Raw genomic sequence first — 21312 nt, 5'->3', positions numbered from 1 at the left:
AAAATTGTCTTAACCGAATGAGAATGATAGAGAGACGAATAATTTTTCTTTTCCTATGAGCCAAATTATCTTCATTGCGCGAATGATAAGTCAATCAATTATGAGTTGAGGATTTCGCCATTCAACGGAAATGAGACAGCATCAGGGATCCAGATGAAGGAGCCACCTTCATCCTTGTTGTTTTATCTATATATGACTCCAGATAGAGTCTGAGTCGTGCTTGGAGATTGCCGCTCAACGGGATATGCATCGAAAGATGCAAGTGCATATTTAACTATCTGCAGAATCCAAACGTTCTGCGGTTACATGTTCAATTGTTGCAGTTCGGGAATGCAGCAGGAGAACAGATAAGCAAGGTGTCTCGGACAACTGATGAATTTGATATATTTTCGTACATAAAGAAGTAAACGAGCACACTCGGAAGCTCGGAAGAAACAATGGTGGCAATAAGGTTGAAAAAAGAAATTCTGGCACAACCGGAATACATGAACCGCTCTCCACCGAAGAGAGAGGACTCGCATATTATGACCAAATAATCACGCTCCTATTTCCCAACCATCGAAAGAACAATAGCAAAGAGAACGAAGAGAAACTCAGCCAAATCTGGGAAAAAGGGAGCTTCTATCTGTGTCTGCCTCCAAGTCACTTGCTCTTAGAGGCTGCAGCCTGTTTCGCGCCGAGAGAGAAGAAATCTGTAATAACTTCCAGGGGCATGCCCTTGGTTTCAGGGACCTTAAGGAACACGAACACCCATGATACCACACAGACAACGGCATACATACTAAAGACGCCTGCAAGCCCGACTGACTTGAGCATCACAGGAAGGGTATAGGTGACGATAATGTTTCCGACCCAGAAGGCGAGGGCGCATATGGCGATGCAGAGGCCACGGGTACGCGTGGGGAAGATTTCTGAACAGAGGATGCCGGGGATGGGCCCATATCCCATCACGAAGAAGCAGAAATAGAACACGACACCGACGGTGGATATCACTGCATTGAGGACAGTGCCCATATGAATGATGCTTCCAAGGACTAGGACAACAAGAGAGATCACGAGGACTGGGATAGTGTGTAGAAGCAACGTCCTGGGAAAAAGAGAATAAAACAGAAGTTATCATGAAAATCACTATAACAGATGGATGCAACCAATGCCAAGAACACAAGTTAATATGTGCAGTTTTGATGTACTTCATATAGACTTTGCTTTTTACAAATAAACCCAAGGAAGTTATGTTGTCATGGAGATGTTCTAGTCATCAGAACCAGATCAGACCAGTAGGTTCAACCAACTCACCAGGGACCAGTCATGTGGTCCGATGGGCATTTGGAAACAGAAAGAATGATAAGCACACAAACTCGAAAGATTTATTACATAGGCTAGCACCTTGGACCATTACATTAGTTAGATGTGGGGACGAACAAATTACCTTCTACCCGAGGTGTCCATGAGCCTCATGGCAACAACTATAGAAGGAAGCATCAACAAGGTCGTGATGGTACTGATAAGTAGGGAAGCAGAAGTCGAACTGAAGCCCATGCTCGAGAGAAGAACTGCAACACCTGCCTGCTCAAGAATTTGGGGGGTGTAGTAGAGGACCCCATTTATGCCGGAGAACTGAACAGCAACAGGATCGAGAATCATCATTGAATCAGTAAAAAATGCAGAGAATTAAGATTATATAGTGAGAACCTATCTCTAACTCATATATTAGCTTTTTTTCCCCTCCTTTCAACATAAGGATCCACCGATTACCTGCTGAAGCATTTGAATTCCGATCCCGACAATTAAAGCACGCTTGACTCCAGGCTCGAACAGATCTCTCCAACTCGGCCCTTTGACAGCAGTTTCCGCTGGATGGACCATAGCAGGACCCACAGGGTGCTGCTTCATAAGCTCCTTGGAAAAAAGAGCCGGCTGGCTCACCAAAGCAGCGGCCTGAATGAACTCTCCTTCCTCTCCACCACCACCTGGAAGAGAAGCCAAGGAACCCCGAATAGATCCTGTGGCACCCTCTTGGTGCAGGTAGATCCTCTTAAACCCTCCTTCCTTCTTCCCATCAGGGCCCTCTTTCTCCGCCCATTGCCATGCAAGCTGCCATCCCCCACCAATCCCAGTGCTCCCAACCGTTTCACCAGTGCCCTGCACAAGACTGCCTGATACAGAATGGGGATGAGTTGAAGAGGAAGACAATCATGGTACCACTTAAAAACATGATATGAGATGATATCGCATCACTATGATATAGCCTAATACAGAGCACACAAATTTCAAAATTCATCATGTCCTGCATTGCTACCTTGTCTCATGCTGAATGTGCTTCCATGAGCATGTGGGGTCATGTCCTTCTCGACACTCGTAGTCTGACGTGAGATCAATGGGCTATGCAAATTATCATCGGACTCATCACCACCACCAGCATTAGCATCGGACTGATACTCTTCGCCATCCCTGGCAACACTCTCCTCATCCCACTGCTCATTCCTTGTCTGTTGATGCCCTCCTCCCATGCTAAACATGCTCCCAAAGTGTGGGAAAAGTGTGCCCTGCATGCTCCCCATCTCGGGTTGCTTTTCATGTACACTCCCAAAGAGAGTCACGAGTGGGTCCACGAAAGACCTAGATTGGCTTGCTATGCTCCCATGACGAGACACAAATCCGAGATTGTTCTCCTCTTTGATGGGCCTTGCGACCCAAGAAAGACCCTCCTGAGCTCCATATAGCTTGATTTGATCTTTCTCATAGGCTAGATCTTGCTCGTCCATCTGTTCCTTGGCAGGGCCAATTATATATTCCTCCAAGGATGTCTCACCCCCCACTCCAAGTCCCTCCACCAGCAAAGCCATCTCACCTGTTTATTTAAAGATCATGAGCTCGATGCAGGTGACCGAGTTTTCTATGGACATGAAGGAATAAAGAATATGTGAGCAAAGCTGTGACGGGAACTACTCCTAAAACTTATAGTAGGCCATGTAGAAGAGACAGAAACCGAATTGCACTGGTAGTGTGCTTCTAAGACAGGAAAAGGATTGTCATTGATGATATTCTAATCTTCACATCATCCTTTAGCATATAATTCTTACAATTAATGCCTCGAACAAAGAAGGCCAGCAATACGTAGATATCCAGCTACCAAAAATAGGAATGGCTTCAAAGCAAATAAAATTAACGGGCAAACATAGAATTTCCATCATCGATGGTCACATCAAATAGATGTACTAGATCCTATAATCATCGGAAAACATTCTAGACAACAGGTGCCCAACAAACAGACAAGTAAAAAGCAGAATGAGCTCATATCCAGAAAACAAAACTACTTTGCACAATTATATATTAGCAGTCTAGTCTGTGAATATAATAAAACTAACCAGAAACATCTTCTCTCCCGCACAGCATCTGCAGGACCTTCCTTGCTTCGGCCATCTTCCCTTTACTCACGAGCCACCTTGGTGACTCCGGCAAGTAAAAAACCATCAAGAGGAAGTATACAAGCGACGGGACAGAGAGAACTCCAAGCATGAGCCTCCAACTCGGTGACTCCAATAAAGACATCCCAAATACCATACAATAAGATAAAAACATCCCACCTGAACCCATGAACTGAGGTAAAGTGCTCAGCGTCCCCCTTATCTCAGGAGGTGCGGTTTCAGAAATGTAGAGGGGGACGAGGGTGAGTGCGAGACCCACCCCAAGCCCATCAAGAAACCTCGCGAGGAGGAGGACATATACATTCGGGGACCACAGCATGACAAGGCTGCCGAGGAAATAGAATGCAGAGGAGATTACTAGCATCGGACGGCGGCCACACCAGTCAGACATGGCCCCAGAGCAGGTGGTGACTAGGGTGGCCCCTATTAGGGACATCGCCACGATCAGGCCTTCTGCCGCTGGTTGGGTCTCTAAGTTGAATTCCCTCTTTATATACAGGACGGCCCCTGTTGCAAAAATACACGAGTCCTAAAAGTAAGACAACTGGTCTCAGCAGATCAAGAATCAAAGTGAAGAGACTACACTTATTGTAACTAAACGTTTTCATGGGAATCGTATCAAGATTTAAGGCTTTAGGATTCTTTAAGAAATCAATCTAGAAGAAACAGTTCTCAATATGTTCTTGCTCAGAACAAGGAAGAAGAAAGTCAATTACCAGCAATGGTAGCGTTATCCCATCCTTGGAGTAGATTACCAACAGCAGCAGCAATAGCAGCAAGAACAGCCCCCCTCATCCTTCCGCCCTTTTCAATGATTCAGGAGGGATCAGCAGCTCTCCTGAGAGACCAACAAATCCAAAGAGTTCAGAGATGAAACCTCCGACCCAGTTCGACAGTTCAGCAACAGATCCACCCCGTGGAGAGTTCCAGTAGTATTTAAAGACCAGTAAAACAGACCCTTGTAGAAACTAAACTATACCAAGGGAAATGGACCCGACATTGACCAAACCCCGCAAGAAAACAAAAACAGCGGGTTATGCTTTTACAGATCATTACCTCGGAAGAGATAAAAAGAAGAGGTGAAGGAGGAGGAAGACGGAGCGCTTGATTGATTCATGCAAAATTTCGGGTCACCTGGCACCAGAGGCTTGGGCCTCTCGGGCAATCACCAATCAGCAGACAAAGGTTGGAAGGCTATTCCGTGGACACAAAAAGAAAGCAAGGAGGAGAAGAAAACAAGTCCATTGGACAGAGACACCTGCCCCTCTGCCTCACTCTCTGCCCTGCACGTCAGCTCCCTCGTCACGCTCACCCCGCTCCCCTTCCCCCTTCCTCTTCACCCTTTCACTTCACGTCAGCCAGCCCGCAAAATCTTTTTCCATTTTATCCCGTTGTAGACCAGAAAAATCACAGCTTGTGAAAGTCCCGTGCAAGATCAGAAGTAAAAGTTCAACTTTGCGCACTCAGTGAGGACAAACAGTAAGGTGGAGAAGCCGACGAAGCAAAATGTACCTCCTCGATGACCACAGTGATGGAGAACAGCACAGACAGAGAGCCTAGCCAAGCAGAGATGATTCCTCCCGTCGAGGTCAGTCCAAAAAACACCATTACTAATAAAATGTACACTGAAATCTTTAATTTCTCCCATAAAAAAAAAAAAAAAACAGGTTGGTTAATTATATAAATAAGCTCTTGCCGTCCCCCTTAATAAAATCCAAATGCTGGGGTGGAAACACATGGTAATCATTAACGGGTCAGTCAATCCACCATGTTGGAGGAACAAATTGTATCCCAAAAGTGTCCGTGGGCTGCACATTTTCTTCCTCCATTAATGCTCTAATGACCATAACGACGAGAAAAAAAAAGGGTTTAACGGAACCATTAATCAAGCAAAAAAAGAAAAATCAGAACTTGCTCCATTTAATTATTATTTTTTCTTTTTTCTCCATTACAAAAGAAAGAAAAAAGACCTTAATCAAGAGGTGACGAGAGTGCGTTGGCAAGTCAAGATTGCTGACTTCCATTAAGCATTTATAATTCAGCAAAAAGACTTCCATTTCGGATCTACCGAGGAAGAGGAAGAAGAAGAAGAAGAAGAAGAAGAAGAAGAAGAAGAAGAAGAGGAGCTTGCGATGTTCCCGCTTTAATTTTGATGCCGGTCGTTAAAACCATCCATCCCTGTCATACTTTCCCCCGGTATCATAATTTTACATCATATTATTTTTCTCTTTCGTTCTTTAGAAAATAAAAATACCATTTTTGGGAAAATTTCGGAGCATGAATTTTTTTTTCCCTCTACGACGTAAGTTATTAAGAACATGTACGTGTTAAATTTGTAACAAGGATCTTGAGATTTAAGTCAAGTCACATCTTTGGTTTTAATCAGTTTTGCCATTACGACTCGATTTCTATTGGATACATTACTCCTCCTCCGTAACATAATTATGAATTTATGTCTCTGTATAGGTATTTATGCGTGCTTATAATGGATGAGAATAGCATGGACGAGAACATGCAACCAATTAATGGACCAGATCTAAAAGGTTAACTTTATCATAGCACGACGTTGCTTATTATACGTTGAATAACAAGAAGAACATCGTAATTGTTCATCAAACACAACTTTAAGAAAGACCTTTAATTAATTAATGTTCTCTATATGATTCCTAATGATGAATGCCGATGAACCCCTTAACAATCGGGCGTAATCATTTCCCTTGTGAATAAATTCTACATTTTTTAATGTTTCCTTCTAATTCACTTTCGCCATTAAATGGGGGTGGAATCTCCAACTTGCCATGCAATAATTTGTCCTAATTATTCTTTTTATTTTGTTTTTAAAATTTTAAGGGAGGTTTATAAGTTTATAAACATAAATGAGTACCGATAATTCCAACAAGAATTTTGATTACTAAGTTGCGAACATAAATATCTATGATGCACCTCTCCTTGATCCATTTTTCCTGGTAAATATGATATATTTCCCTGTTCTGCTGTCCTTTCACCTTTTAGACAGATAATTCTGGATCAGATTTAAATTAAAGTTTTATAATCATGTGATGGCCCACCATTAGCTTGATGGTATAGTATAAACTAATTTCAAGTGCAGTCCATGTGTAAACAAGTCCTATATATATAAATACATTATACATACACATATATGTATATGCCAAAACAATTGAAGTTGGCAAGAGAGATGCCCCAAGTCGTTGGTAGTATAGAACAAACTAATTTCAAGTGCAGTCCATGTGTAACCAAGTCATATACATACGTACGTACATACACACATACATGCTTGTTGGAAAAGCATGCTTGCTTCTATTATATGCGTAACAGTAGTACGTAATCAGTGTGAAACAATTAATCCACAAGTTTTGCCCCAACTTATCAGATGCCCGTCACTTCATGTCGGGTTATAAAATGGTTTTGTCGTACCGAAGTCATTTCTAGTGCTAACACGTTTCGACTGGTTAATATTGATGTCACACACTGCCATCTTCACATGTTGGCCCTGTAAGCCACATTCTTAACATGGGCACGTGAGATGCGTAGACTATTTAAAGTTATCTCGACAGCAAACACATGCATATACGCGTATATATTTAAAAAAAAAAAAACAGATGGAGAAAGAATCTCACATCCTGGTGGCACGATGTTGTAAGTCACCTAATAGTCTAGTTGATTTGCCGAAAACATCTGATAATTATGTTCTAAAAATCGCTGGTAAAATAGATGGGCCGTTTTTTATGGAGAGATTAAATAGAAGGCCCAATTTTGTCTCATAATTTAATACCCATCATCGAAGATGAGCCCATCGGGAAAACATCATGGAAAAGCAAAGGCGTAACGACTATCTCAGTTGCCTCCATCCCTGGCGCATGCAAGATTGTTCTCACGTTTTTATGCAATTTCAAGAATTATTATTTTAAAAAATTACTTCGATTTTCTAACTCTCATAAAATTGGCTGATTTTCCAAAAAATGGACAATATAGGAGATTTTTGAGGTGATAGAGTAGTCGGTTTTTTTAAAAAAAACTTCTCTTGAAAATAGGAGAAAATATTGATAGTCTATGTATATGTGTATAATAAAATTTAATTTTAGAAAGAAAAATATGGTTGTTACAAAATGAAGTTTTGCTTAAATAATAGTAGTTATACTAGCAAGTCAGCTCGTGCAGATGAGTCAACCTTTTGTTCCTAACGCTCTTATTAATGAAGTTGATTATTGCAATATCCAAGAGTCCTCAGAAAATATTTTTTGCTAGTTGATACTCAGGCATTGCACAATAATTTCTTTTGTCAATTTTTCATATGATTAACAATAAATAATTAGCAAATATGGCATACAAATGAATGTAGATAGAAAGGAAAGGTAAAAACTATATATATGATCAAGTACATACAACAAACACTACCAAATTTGAGTGAGATATTGTGTAGGATTATCTCAAAAACTCTAATGAGGGAAAAGATGATGGAAAAAATGAGTTTCTATGTCTTGTACGTATTTATAGGACATTCGACTCATAAAACTTGAAACATGTCACATATTTCAAATAGTTCTTTTCAGTTATTGAAAAAACATTAATTTTTCAAAAACAAAATTGCATTACATTACATACAAATTCTAAGGACAAAAGACCAGAGTACGCCGAATATATCACAAACCTGAAAATGTTATGTAAGTCCATTAAATTGAAATTGAAAGGCCAATTGAACATTTATTTAAGGGGTTTCATAATTTGCATTGTGTGGCGCATCCTAGTTCCATTTCCTCTTTTATATTTATAATAATCGATGTATTTAGTGACTTTAGTCCTGACATCTTAGTTTTCACCGTAGGATATGCCAGAGAAATAATAAAATTAACAAAATAAAGCATGAATTTATTTTAAATTAGTAATAACCAAATAGATGATGAAAATTAATATTAAAAGCATAAGAAAGTTTCACTTAAAATCGAAATCTAATACACGTAAAGAGCAATGCTATGATCTCATTGAATTGACGATGATGCGATGAAATTTTCTTACGAAATATAAAATCAAGAAAATAAAAATGAGCACACTATGCCAAAAAAAATGTATTCATTGATTTTTTGCATTTTTTGAATTGTAATGAGTAATGAAAGGATTGGGTATACAAATAACCTATTTTTTAATTTTAAATCGATAATAAAATAAAGTACGTATACATATGAAATTATTTTCTTCTTTTTATTCGGCAGAGATTAAATAAAATATATTATATAATAAATTGAAGTATTAAAATAACATAAAATTAATAAGATTTGTGAGAGTATGAAAATCTTTCCTATTCTCCCGCACTTTTATAGATAGTTGTAAACCAAACTAATTGATAGGGGTAGACATTTAGAAGGAGGACAAACAATTAATATATGGTGGATTTGCTCAGAACAGACTTAGGATTTGAAATTAAGGAGGGCGAACTGTTGAAGGGGGCAAATAAGATGGTAGTTTTCTCGAATTAGAGAACGAACACAAGAAATTTCATCAAAAAATTTAAGCAATAATATGTAAATTTCCTTCTAACATCGAAACTATAGGGGGAAGACTGGCCTCCCGGTCCGTCATTGAATTCACTATAACCAATATGAAAATCAATCACGTCTTGACACGCGAGTTCATTTGAAAAAAGTTGCATTGCATGAGAGCGATTGTATTATCACAGAAATGTCCTTTTTGTTCAAGGTCCTTCCATGACTGCAAATTAAAAAGTCGAAAGCGCATATGCCCGAATTTGAAGAATGCCACAACTTACTTGCATTATCTTCAGAAACTCAAAGATGAGTAATAAATATTCGATGGCACCCGGGGCCCCTAGTAAATAACCTCAAATTCATTGTATTCTTGATCACCGTTTGGTACTTCAAAATAAAATGAAAAGAAATGGAATGGATTTTATAATGTAAAATACAATTTTATTGAGAGAGAAGATTATTTTCTAGTTGAACCCGGGAAATATAGTATGGTGGGCCCCGTTTGGGAAACTGCAGGCCCAGTTTCTCCAAAAAGGAAAAGCCCATGAACGAAGACGAGCCCATTAGGAAAATGGTATGGAGAAGCATCGAGGGCGCCCCAATTCTCAGCCGCCTCCATGTACATGTTCAATTTTACATTTGGCCGGGGGATAATAAGGCGACAAAGCCTAAAAATGTCGTAAACCTTATCAATGCCGACTTTACGCAACGGTTTCGCAACAATAATGTGGAAATCGATCAACTAGAACGCAACTCGGTTCATTCAAAAAGCACCAAATTGCAGGAACACGTATGATTTTAAATAATGACATAATTTGCTTGGATTTTACGTAGAAATTCTGAGAAATTAGAGATAAGTATTTCATGGCATCCTAAAGTCCCAGAAAAGAAGCTTTAACTCGGTACCGATGAAAAGTCGAATTCGAATAGAAATTCCATACGGAAACGAAATCAAACATCAATTGGGCCAAGTTATGGATGGGAAGGGCTTTTGGGAGCGTCACTAGGGTTTTGGATTGGATGGTGGGGGTTTTAATTCTTAAACCTAAATTAATAAACCTAAATAAATAAATAAATAAGAAAAAAATTAAAATAAGGAAATAGTCAAGAAAGAGTTATTGGCAAGCTCAGCTCTGCTTTTGCGTTGAAGCTCCTACAAACGTGGACGTACTGAGAGCAGGAGAAGAAGAAGGGTCAGCCATGGCATCCAGCTTTGTTCAAAGCTCCCAACGACATTACGTGACTAGCTCGCCCCTCAAAACCCTTCTCTCTCTCTCTCTCTCTCTCTCTCTCTCTCTCTCTCTCTCCAATCTCTGCGCACGCAGCACGACGGTTGTGCCGCCGCTGGAGCTATCTTTCCCTGGCAGTGCAGGAGTTGCAGAGGGAGGAGCGGCAAGAAGATGATGAGGACGAAAGGGGGCGTTCTCGAGGAGTTCTCTCCTGGGTATTACGGGATTTGTACTGTCGGCGGGATGCTCAGCGCTGGGAGCACCCATTTGGCCGTCACCCCTCTCGATGTCCTCAAAGTGAACATGCAGGTCAGCCATGGCTTCCCTGTCCCAGCTCTCTTTTCTTTCCCCTTTTCATGTCTCTTCGCTTTCGGGATCACTCTTGATCTTTGTGGGTCTTGCGTGAAATGGCGACTGGTGAACGCCGTTCTTAGCTTTAGCTCCTTTTGTGTAGTCGGTTGATTGTTTGAAAGGATCATGCTTCTGTTTGTTGACTCAGTACAGCTCATGGAATGGTCGTAAATGGTAGTGCTAGGAATGGAGGATCATGCGATGTTAGTCCAAGAAGAGGTCTTAGGTTTGACTATTGATAGCCTCTGTTTGTCCTTGGGGCGGTCTTATACCTGAACTGGAGTTTATTTAGCTGTGTTCTTGATATAGAGCGCCCGATTCTTGATGGGATTTCCTAGGCTCGAGGAGAAGAGGATTCAGCCGATTTAAGCCTATGGCATTGTAGTTCTTTCTCCCCTTGGTCTCTTTTGGTGGAGGATTAACTGAGAGGAGAGAATGGAAAGGTATGTTAATAGCTCACAAGACAAAGAATGCTGGAAGAGTTGAGCCATCGTCGGGGGCTTCAACAGGGAAACGGTGTTGGATTTATAGCAATTCTGCAGTTCGTAAAAATATATGGTCTTGCATTGTCCAGTTTGTTTAGTCTGCCTCGTCAAATTCGATATGCTTTTCTAACTAATTGAGTAATATTTGATGGAATAGGGACAGATAAAGGGTAAGATAAAGATTAAGGATGGAACTGTCTGATAATGCATTTCATATCTTACTTTTCTAATAAGCTTAGCTGCCTCTCTCTAACTCTGGCCTTTTTTGCTGCATCGAAATCTTCAAAGAAAGAAAAGGAAAGGTCTTTATGTCCTGGTTATGGAGAAGTTAGGACTCCTAAGTTCTCCTGTTTATATGCTTTATTTACCTTCACATAAGATTATTTCATCTTGCACCTTTCTCTGTTCCTTCCTATTGTAATTTGTCCCTTGCATATGTTAGTCTCTCTCTTATTCAGTAGTTCAAACAATTTATGGTACGGTGACGTGTCCTTTCGTGTCCAACCAGCTCATCACGTGTTTAGAGAAATGTCTGACTTTGAAATGCATGTGCACATCTCTTTCTAGATAAGAAAAGGAGTCATACTGTCTCAATCTCAAGTTGAATAATTGTCAAATTCAAGTCATTCTTAGTAGCTTCATGCTGCATTCCAGTCTATTACATTATCTTGTTGGGAAGTTGCCCTACCTACTCATTCCATCTTGTAATTTGTGCTTCTGATATCATCAGGCTGCTTCTCTTATTTTTATGGTGATTTTGTTTAAGTTGCTGGTTAATGCTTTATGTTGAACTTCTTATGAGATCACCAACCAGATACTCTTATATTCTGCAGGTAAATCCAATCAAGTATAACAGCATGGCATCAGGATTGACCACCCTGTGGAAAGAACAAGGCCCTTCTTCCCTCTGGAGAGGTTGGTCAGGCAAGTTATTTGGATATGGAGTTCAGGGTGGCTGCAAATTTGGCCTCTACGAATACTTCAAGAAGCTCTACTCTGACGTGTTGGGAGACTACAATAGGAGTTTCATTTACTTTCTCAGCAGTGCTTCTGCTCAGGTATTTGCTGATGTGGCTCTGTGTCCATTCGAAGCTGTCAAGGTTCGAGTTCAAACACAGCCCAATTTTGCCAAGGGATTGGTCGATGGATTCCCAATACTTTATAGAACTGAAGGCCTCACTGGGTAATTTATCAGATGCTCCAACCTCAATCCTCTTTTATTTGTTAGCAGAATAATGCCTCTCAGTGAATTTACTTTCTGCAGCTTTTACAGAGGAATTCTCCCACTCTGGGGCCGTAACCTTCCATGTAAGTTATCAAACTTTCAGTATCAGTTGACTCTTTCTTAGACGCTTCTTCAATAGATGCATGAGCTGTCACTGATGCGTCAGAAAATGTCTGAAATTGCTGAGATCTTACATCTGGTTCTGGCTTCACTTGGCTTGCTAATTTTCACATGGACTATATTCACATTCCTCCGAAGATTCTTGATTAAATTCCGGTTGATATTCCCACCAGCATAGATTTCTGATCCAATCTTGTGGAGTTCAAGTTAAATAATTATTTAACACCATTTGCTTTGAATCTATCATTTATAATGGTTTTTCAGTTTGTATGATGACGTTGGTGTCCCCTGTGCCCTGTTGTTCTGTCATTCTATTCTGCTAATGACCGTCTTTACCATACTGTTATAGATATCAGATGTCCTTAAGGAAAAAAAAAGTAATAATAATAATAAGATTACATATATATTTGCTTACATATTTAGTAAGCTACTGCTTTGTATTTTGGCAGTTTCAATGGTGATGTTCTCGACATTTGAGCATTCAGTGGATCTCATATACAATCAAGTTCTTCAGAAGAGAAGGGAAGATTGCTCAAGAGCTCAACAGCTCGGTGTCTCTTGTTTAGCAGGCTACACTGCTGGTGCTGTGGGCACTGTTATTTCTAACCCAGCTGACAACGTTGTGGCCTCTCTTTACAACCGAAATAGTGAAAACGTTCTTCAGGTTATATTTTTTTTTCTTACTCAATCTTCCCCTTTTCTAAGAAACAGAATATATAGCTGATGGAGGGATCATTCTATTTAATTAACTTTTCAAATCTTTCTCCTCAGGCAGTGAAGAACATCGGTTTTGCCAATTTGTTCACGCGAAGTCTTCCTGTTCGCATTGCGATTGTCGGACCAGTTGTTACTCTGCAGTGGTTCTTCTATGATACCATTAAGTTGCTAAGTGGACTGTAAGTGCTTCTTCGTGATTTTACAGTTTCCCCTCTCTCTCTTGTGCTTTGTCGCATTCTACAAACACGGTTTTTTTGTACATCTTTAGCATGCATGCGAATGCTGAACATATTCAACTTTGTGGTTATAACATACTTCTTCAAGTTTTTTCTTTGATCTGATGACCAAGAAGCCTCTACACTTCCAAAATTTGCTAATTTTTCAGGAATTGCCCACCTGAATGTAACAGAAAGCTTACAATATATGATGCTCATTTCCAATCATGTTTCAGGCCTTCCAGTGGAGGGCTCAACAGGCGCATGGAAGAAGCAAACTTATCGACGTAAGCTCCTCATCCTTTGGAAAATGGGAACCCATCATGGCCCATCAATGGAACTCGTGAAGAGACATGGATCTCTGCAGAAAAAGTAGCAAGGTGCAGTGCCCGTCCCTTTCTGATCTGCCGATACAAATAATCCGTTTTCGGGTTCAAGTTGCTTCGGGAGAATTAGATGGTGCTTCAACTTATTCTACAATTCGTTGTTGGATTCTTCTCAGGAAATAGAATCAAGTAGTTGCATCATAAACCGTCGTTCTAACGAGCTCCCACCCGTATTTCGTACGGACAAATAATTTCCCAGCTGTGCGTGTAAATATTACATTGACTGCACAAACTTCCGTGTGATGCAATAGGTTTACAAATTTGGAAATTCTCCACCCGCATCTCATCGGGTAAACCTTTTCTTGATGCAGTTCCATGACTGAAAGCAGCTACCATTCAGCTATATGGTCAATCGCATGCTTTGTTTTGCTTATTGCATATCCATCCTGAGATAGATACAACGGTGATAAAACTCATCTGGGCAGCTCAATTAGGCAGAAGAGCATCCCAAGTTGCCAGAGACAACCTTGTCCATTGTGTTGCTTCTTTTCATTTCATTGTGTACTGCTTCTTTTAATGAGTCAAAGAGGTAGATGACACCAATAGACTCGTGTGAACGTGAGACTTGCTCATTTGAAAGGGTCGTCGTCCATTAGATCTCACAGTCCACGTTGTCAACTTGGCAACGTTTTCAAGTGATATATATACATATCTTACTTTTGGTCTTCAAAATTGACCATTTCTTCTACCCTCTGCTCTGAAGTAGACACTCTACACTGCATAAATCTCGAACGAGTTTCTAGTTTACTCGTGATAAGAATCAGAGCATCGCCGTGTCGCGAGCTAGCTTCATTCCGAGTCTGCGGCTGCTGAGCGGGATAAGTTCGATTTTTCCCGTGGATCGTGAGATGTAATTGATGGTACTTGGGAGTGAAGAAATCTTGCAACGTGGTGGGGCACATTAGGGGACCAGTCCATGAAATAGAATGCAGCAGGGCCATACTGTTCAAACCAACCAGCCAGCCACATACAGACTCTGTTCCTTTCCCCTGCATTCATTTAATTCTGAAAAAGAAATGAAATCTGGTCCATCTATAGGAGGGAGAAAACGAAACCTATGTTGGAGGTTTTTAGATCTAATAAAAGTAAATAAAGAAAAGGAAATAAAAGGACAACTGGCCATAATTAATTCCGGAAGCCTTTTGTTCGTAAATAAACTAGTCGATCAACCTGCATTATGGTAGGTTAGTGTAGAAAATTATTAGTTAATATGTCCGTTAATTTTCAATGTTTTCAACTTTTTCCCTTCTTTATTTGTCCACCACCCTTCTTATTTTAAGAGAATTAGTTGCATATTATTTGCATTAATTTTTTTTATCAAATTTATTTTGGAGTTGCCTTCATAAAGAAGGTTATTTCAACTAAATTGGTTAATAATTATAATTTCTTTCATAATATCTATTTAATGTTTTTAATGAACTACAACGTGTTATAATCATATTAAGTCAAATTTTTATTTATCAATCGGTTGAGATAAAATGGGTACTCAACTAAGGCCTCCCCGTCGTACGTAATAAGATCTGGAGATAATATGAGCTTTTTTTTTTTTATGATCGGAGATATTCAGGCTTCGTCGACTAATTCCCGAGTCCCATGCACCTCTGTGACACACAGGTTTAAGTAAACAAAGTGTTAAGTCGTAGCAAATGACTTCAAGAGAATTTAAATTTAGGATTGAGTGGATGCCTGCGCTCCTTCTTATCATCAGAGGAAGCCCTCGAGATTGAGATAATATTAGCATATATTACTGCATTACATCTCTGTCGAAAATGAAATCTATATACATCCGATCAGATACGTAGTCATTATTTATAATTAGTGTTTGCTAGACAATGTGCTTCCGTGCGGAATTAGTTGGACAAATTTTGGACCCACTCGCATCTCTGTGACCGCGTGCCACATCCACCAATTACAGACGGACACGTGTCTGGCGGCCTGTAGACGCTCTCCTCGTCCTCCTCCTGTCGCCATATCCCAACTCAAAGTCAAAGGGAGAAAAAACAGTTTTCTCTGTTGAATCTTCCTTTCCATTTTTTATTACATCTTAAAAAGAAAAAAAAAGAAATAGACATTAAAGCTGAAATTGCATTAGCAAATATCCAGTGAGTTTTACTTATACAATTCACTGTGTAATATTCGATTAGAATGCATGTATGCGGTAAATTGGATTCACAGTGATCCACATATTTTCACTTTTATAAATTTCGATTGGTTATTAATCATTCATAGTGAATGCATAAAATTCATTAAATATTTAGTCAAATTACATGATGTCATAAAAAGTGTAAAACTTTCATGGTTCATTTTCAAATAAATCAATAAATTACTATTCAAGTTAACATTCAGGAATCGAGTTTGCACACTGTGAACACGAATTAAAGGTACGGCGATAACGCTACTTTGGACTGGTGGTCTCGCTCGAAACTAGTCGGAATTGAGTCGGGGCTGTCCATGAATGCCGACTTATACGTACAAGTGGAGATTTCATTTCACATTGTCCAATAGTCGAGATCGAATAGTCATGATTATCGATCCCGACTATCTGATTCAACAGTCCAAACAATAATGCGGATATTATCACGGGAAGGCTCCACCAGCTTTCTTTCTTCCCCACTCTCAACCAAAAGCAACAAACTTTGGAGGACCAAAAAAAAAAAAGGAAAAAAGAAAAAAATAATAATGAAGGGTTTTGATCAGAGGAGGAGAATCTTTGCGGGCCGCTTGATTGATTGATTGCGGGAGGGAAGGGAAGGGAAGGGAAGGAGTGAGTGAGCTGGTCAGCACTGTCGTCGGATGTTTCTCGGCAGCACCGAACAGACGATGTTTTTTTTTTTTTTTTTTAACTGATTCCTTCTCCTCCGACATATATAATATTTCCGCAATTCTTTCTTTTTATACATAAAAAAATCGTTTCTTGATAAAGAAATCTTGGAACTAAAGCCCCCCTCCCGTTAAGAAGCACTATCTTCTTCTTCTTCTTCCCCCTTTCGTCAATTTCCCCCTCTGTATCTTTCTCCCGCTGAAGCTTTGATCTCCGAATCTTTCAACCCTTTTGGTCAGCTCCAAGAATTCACTCCAGGTATTGGATCTCTCTCTCCCCTCTTATCTGCAGATTTGTTTAATGAATATTCACCCTTGAGCTTTTGTTTCATTGCTGAGTTTGTTCCATCTTTCTTTCAAGATTTGATTGGGGCAGAGTAAGACTGCTCGTGTTAAGAGTTGCATCCCTTCTGTTCCCTCCTCCAGCTCTGTTTCGTGTTTGCATTTTCTGATCTGATGTCGGGCTTGGTTTGAATGGTTGAACTTTGAGGGTTCTTCTCTGATCTGGGTATCTTGCAAATTCTTTGTATTAGTGTGCGTAGTTGAAGAACGTTGTTATTGGATGAGGAAAAAGCTCTGAGGGGTCATTGGTCATTGCCTTTATGGGCAACACATGCCGGGGGACATTCAAAGAGAAGAACTACCAGGGCTCCAATCAGCCCCAAGAACCTTCGGCCAACTCGAAGCGGAACACTCCCTCTGACCGCTCCATTTCCGATTACTCTCCGACTACCTTGAACTCCCAGAACCTCATTGCCCAGGAATTCGCCAAAGAAAACCTGAAAAAGGAAAGCACCGCCACCACCAACAATAACAGTAACAGTAATAACAACAGTTTGCCAGTTTCGAGTAATAAGAAGGACAGCATCATGAGGAGGGGCATCGATAACCAATCGTACTATGTTTTAGGCCACAAGACCCCTAACATTCGGGACCTTTACCTCTTGGGCCGTAAATTGGGGCAAGGTCAGTTTGGAACAACTTATCTCTGCACAGAGATTGCCACAGGGATTGATTATGCTTGCAAGTCGATCTCAAAGAGGAAGCTGATATCGAAGGAGGACGTGGAGGATGTTCGGAGGGAGATTCAGATAATGCACCACTTGGCAGGTCATAAGAATATCGTCACTATTAAAGGTGCTTACGAGGATTCTTTGTATGTTCATATCGTGATGGAACTTTGCTCGGGCGGGGAGTTGTTCGACAGGATTATTCATAGGGGGCACTATAGTGAGAGAAAGGCTGCAGAGTTGACTAAGATTATTGTCGGGGTTGTTGAAGCTTGTCATTCTCTTGGAGTTATGCATAGAGATTTAAAGCCCGAGAACTTTTTGCTGGTCAACAGGGATGATGATTTCTCTCTTAAAGCCATCGATTTTGGGCTGTCTGTCTTCTTCAAACCGGGTAAGAAACCCCACTCCTGCTTCTTTGCATGGTATCATTTCTTTAGTACTGTGTTCAGATGTTATTACATGTCATTAATGCAGAAGTAAAGTGTGTTGATTGAAGTTTAGACAATGCTTTTTCTCTGTTTACTCGATGGGTTGTATTAACTTCATTCAGTTTTCAAGAAAAAAGTATGTGCGCATTTCTTTGTATTATGCTGCATGTTCTACTTTTTTTGTCGGCGAAACTGGGACTAATGACTAGCAGCATTTATGCTTCTTGTATTTAATTTATAAAGCTAATATACAAACATCGGCATGCTTCCATATCTTAAGTTGACTTATATATGTTACAGCTTTAATTTTTTTTACATCACTTGGCATGTGCTGTAGTTTTTAGAAACTTATATCACACCTTTGGAGGGGTGGCTTTTGAAAGGAAGCCTTGATTTTCTATTTTACCCCTACTGTAAGTGTTCAAAATGCAGAAATACATGTCACCATCTATTCGCATTGACTCTTAATCCTTTTCTGGTTGCAGGCCAGATTTTCACAGATGTAGTTGGGAGCCCATACTATGTGGCTCCTGAGGTGCTTAAGAAGCAGTATGGACCAGAAGCAGATGTTTGGACTGCAGGAGTCATATTGTATATATTGCTGAGTGGTGTTCCACCATTCTGGGCAGGTACTTGTGTAGAGTCTATGAATTAATTGGGGAAATGCTTCCAATGTTAGGTGAAACTTACTGAACTTTTGATGTGTTTGGATTGCAGAGACGCAGCAGGGAATTTTTGATGCAGTGTTGAAGGGGCATATTGACTTTGAATCAGATCCGTGGCCTGTTATATCAGAGAGTGCGAAAGACCTTATTAGGAAGATGCTTTGCTCTTGTCCTTCAGATCGCTTGACTGCCCATCAAGTATTATGTATGTTTATTTTCTCTAGTAATGGAAAGCTTATATTGGTCAACATTTGCCTATCTTGGGTGGAATAAATGTTATAGGGATGAGGAAGCAGATATTAACAGCACATGTTTTTGTAGTTACATTCTTTCTGGTATAGTCAGTTACAAAAGGACCAGTTAGAATCGACTAGCTAAACATCTCATGTGTAAACTTAAATGGTTCATCTTTGTAAAATTTCCAAATACTCTGCATTCATTTGTGACTTGGAATGTACACACTCTTTATTTTTTCCTCTTATCTCCCCTAATTAGGAAGTTGCAAAACATTTTTCGAGGAATCCTTTGCATTCAGTCTAGAGTTTACAGTAGCTTTATTTGTGACGGAACTTTGTGACTGTATTTTCATTAGGTCATCCATGGATTTGTGAGAATGGAGTCGCACCTGACAGAGCACTAGATGCAGCAGTGATGTCACGGCTCAAACAGTTCTCTGCTATGAATAAGTTGAAGAAAATGGCTCTAAGGGTACGTACCTGATTTACTGGAAGTTGATGAATAATCAGTTGGACAACTAAAGAAGTAAATTGTTATTTGTTGTGTTCTTGTTTCAACCTGTTGAGTCTGTGAACTTGGTGCTTCTTTGCGTTAAAACTTTTCTGTTTGAAACCCGTCTTTACTTCCTGAATTGGAAATTTATCCAATCTGAGTAATAGCAGATTCCTTCTCAGTAACAGCTGGTGCCAGTGATTTCACAGTATAATAATTGCTTATGGTCATAATTTTCTATATCCAGGTTATAGCTGAGAGCCTCTCTGAGGAGGAGATTGCTGGTCTAAGAGAGATGTTCAAGGCAATGGATACTGATAACAGTGGCGCGATAACTTTTGATGAGCTAAAAGCTGGTCTTCGAAGATATGGCTCCACAATGAAAGACACGGAGATTCGTGATCTCATGGATGCGGTAAGTGCTTTTAAGAAAGCTGCATCCTGTTCAGACTCTTCTTTGTCTCTATCTCTCTTGTCTGGTTAAGCTCTATCATGGACGGCCTTCTGCAACGCTATCATCGCATTTCAATCTTACTGACTTAAACACCTATCAAGTACATGTTTAGCCAGTTTCATGCTAGTTGAGACTTGACCATGGTGAATGTATCTGAATGAATATCTCTGAGTTATTTACTCTAAAGGGCTTCATCCAAAATTCTGAGCTATGCACCAATCTCGGTTAATATAGGCTGTCAAATAGCTCTCTTATATTTGTATATCTTGTGCACTAATAGATAGAATTTAGTCACATGACATACTTTCGAATTTCATCCCTTCCCAGGCTGATGTGGACAACAGTGGGACCATAGACTATGGGGAATTTATTGCCGCGACCATACACCTAAATAAGCTCGAGCGAGAGGAACATCTTGTGGCGGCATTTCGCTACTTTGACAAGGATGGAAGTGGTTATATCACGGTTGATGAGCTTCAACAAGCTTGTGCGGAACACAACATGACTGATGTTTTCCTTGAAGACATAATCAAAGAAGTTGACCAGGACAATGCAAGTCCAGCCAGAAACACTTTAAGATCTTTCTTGGCCCTTATATACTTTGCTTGTTTTGACCTATGAGAAGTCCTTGAAGTGGTACTAATCGTTTGTTGACTGTGTCATGTTTATAGGATGGAAGAATTGATTATGGTGAATTTGTAGCAATGATGACAAAGGGGAACATGGGTGTCGGGAGACGGACCATGAGGAACAGTCTCAACATCAGCATGAGGGATGCTCCTGGTGCTCTGTAGCTTCCAAATTTGTAAAAAGATTGTAAGATACCTATCTTTCTTTCTGTCTATCTAATTAGGTTCAGCTTTTACGCGTTACACTTTATCTGCTTTCTCTTAAAGGGAAAATTTTAGTCAGGAGATAAGATTCTTAGGATTTGTGATCATGTAACTTATCATACTCGTGTTGCTAAGTTTCTTGTTTGTTTTGGAAACTTGTCTGGACATGGTTTCATTATGGTAATTGGTAAGCGAGTTAATGTGGCGTATTGTACTTTGACTTTATAAGTCGTTACTTGTTCCGAAATTGTAAGTAAACTGGTAGATTTTTGCTGGAAGTTGAATTTCTAACATGATATGAATCAATACACAGCTGAACGTTTCCTTCTTTGAGCGGCTCCATTTATCTTCACAACTTTGGAATCTTTTTACTTACCAATGAACAATGCAGCAGGTTGTACAGCTGGACCAAACAGAGGAATCCCCCGATGAAGTAGAAGGTTTAACGATGTGTGAAGGCTTCTCGAGCTTTCGAGCAGCTCAGTTATTCTTTTGCCTATGTTGTACCATTAGAACATGATGATGTACTTTTATGTCTAGATATCACCTTTGCGATTTGTTTCCATCACTTTTAGTGATGCTTTGTTTGTCTTCCATCTCTGATGCTTGGAATATAAACACATCATTTGTCTTATTCTCCTGAACCAGTTGTTTGAGATTTGAGTTTTGCAAGGAAATGGAAATCATCGCTTTGTAAAGAAGCTAGACCGCTT

General features: G+C 39.9%; 3 protein-coding genes across 8 annotated transcripts; 2 read left to right on the top strand and 1 right to left on the bottom strand.

The window, feature by feature from the left end:
• Positions 1-359: 359 nt before the first annotated feature.
• Positions 360-4626, bottom strand: LOC116203597 (monosaccharide-sensing protein 2-like). Of its 2 annotated transcripts, XM_031535396.1 has the most exons (7): positions 4485-4626; positions 4145-4266; positions 3369-3935; positions 2300-2851; positions 1756-2156; positions 1430-1617; positions 360-1087 (listed from the first exon to the last, which is right to left on the bottom strand). In XM_031535396.1, exons 2-7 carry the CDS (start codon positions 4221-4223, stop codon positions 643-645), a joined length of 2232 nt encoding a protein of 743 aa, XP_031391256.1. In that variant the 5' UTR covers positions 4224-4266; positions 4485-4626; the 3' UTR covers positions 360-642. The 2 variants fall into 2 exon arrangements, with proteins under 2 accessions (XP_031391256.1, XP_031391257.1); XM_031535397.1 differs by lacking the exon at positions 4485-4626 and having other exon boundaries at positions 4145-4374.
• Positions 4627-10052: 5426 nt separating this feature from the next.
• LOC116203598 (mitochondrial phosphate carrier protein 1, mitochondrial) lies at positions 10053-13928 on the top strand. Of its 2 annotated transcripts, none has more exons than XM_031535398.1 (6): positions 10053-10467; positions 11828-12177; positions 12259-12302; positions 12789-13003; positions 13111-13235; positions 13508-13928. In XM_031535398.1, exons 1-6 carry the CDS (start codon positions 10330-10332, stop codon positions 13560-13562), a joined length of 927 nt encoding a protein of 308 aa, XP_031391258.1. In that variant the 5' UTR covers positions 10053-10329; the 3' UTR covers positions 13563-13928. The 2 variants fall into 2 exon arrangements, with proteins under 2 accessions (XP_031391258.1, XP_031391259.1); XM_031535399.1 differs by lacking the exon at positions 10053-10467 and adding an exon at positions 11599-11698.
• A 2478-nt stretch (positions 13929-16406) lies between these two features.
• Positions 16407-21255, top strand: LOC116202594 (calcium-dependent protein kinase 26-like). Of its 4 annotated transcripts, none has more exons than XM_031534195.1 (8): positions 16407-16736; positions 17011-17881; positions 18404-18547; positions 18636-18788; positions 19176-19291; positions 19560-19727; positions 20094-20318; positions 20438-20577. In XM_031534195.1, exons 2-8 carry the CDS (start codon positions 17080-17082, stop codon positions 20558-20560), a joined length of 1731 nt encoding a protein of 576 aa, XP_031390055.1. In that variant the 5' UTR covers positions 16407-16736; positions 17011-17079; the 3' UTR covers positions 20561-20577. The 4 variants fall into 4 exon arrangements, with proteins under 4 accessions (XP_031390055.1, XP_031390056.1, XP_031390053.1 ...); XM_031534196.1 differs by having other exon boundaries at positions 16424-16736; positions 16839-17881; XM_031534193.1 differs by lacking the exon at positions 16407-16736 and adding an exon at positions 20994-21255 and having other exon boundaries at positions 17080-17881; positions 20438-20582.
• Positions 21256-21312: the final 57 nt, after the last annotated feature.

Source organism: Punica granatum, chromosome 4 (genome assembly GCF_007655135.1).
Source record: "Punica granatum isolate Tunisia-2019 chromosome 4, ASM765513v2, whole genome shotgun sequence".
NCBI classification, from domain to species: Eukaryota; Viridiplantae; Streptophyta; class Magnoliopsida; order Myrtales; family Lythraceae; genus Punica; species Punica granatum.
Note: the sequence above shows the minus strand (reverse complement) of the source record. Positions and strands in the feature narration are given on the sequence as shown.

What these genes read in the sequence shown, in the direction of transcription:
- LOC116203597 (XM_031535396.1), bottom strand. Translation starts at nt 4,223, where the DNA reads ATGAGGGGGGCTGTTCTTGCTGCTATTGCTGCTGCTGTTGGTAATCTA. An exon ending in CGGGAGAGAAGATGTTTCTG is followed by an intron (nt 2,852 to 3,368) that starts GTTAGTTTTATT and finishes TTAAATAAACAG; the next exon opens with GTGAGATGGCTTTGCTGGTG. An exon ending in CACATTCAGCATGAGACAAG is followed by an intron (nt 2,157 to 2,299) that starts GTAGCAATGCAG and finishes ATTCTGTATCAG; the next exon opens with GCAGTCTTGTGCAGGGCACT.
- LOC116203598 (XM_031535398.1), top strand. Translation starts at nt 10,330, where the DNA reads ATGATGAGGACGAAAGGGGGCGTTCTCGAGGAGTTCTCTCCTGGGTAT. An exon ending in TCCTCAAAGTGAACATGCAG is followed by an intron (nt 10,468 to 11,827) that starts GTCAGCCATGGC and finishes TATATTCTGCAG; the next exon opens with GTAAATCCAATCAAGTATAA. An exon ending in AGAACTGAAGGCCTCACTGG is followed by an intron (nt 12,178 to 12,258) that starts GTAATTTATCAG and finishes TACTTTCTGCAG; the next exon opens with CTTTTACAGAGGAATTCTCC.
- LOC116202594 (XM_031534193.1), top strand. Translation starts at nt 17,080, where the DNA reads ATGGGCAACACATGCCGGGGGACATTCAAAGAGAAGAACTACCAGGGC. An exon ending in TGTTCCACCATTCTGGGCAG is followed by an intron (nt 18,548 to 18,635) that starts GTACTTGTGTAG and finishes TTTGGATTGCAG; the next exon opens with AGACGCAGCAGGGAATTTTT. An exon ending in TGAAGAAAATGGCTCTAAGG is followed by an intron (nt 19,292 to 19,559) that starts GTACGTACCTGA and finishes TTCTATATCCAG; the next exon opens with GTTATAGCTGAGAGCCTCTC.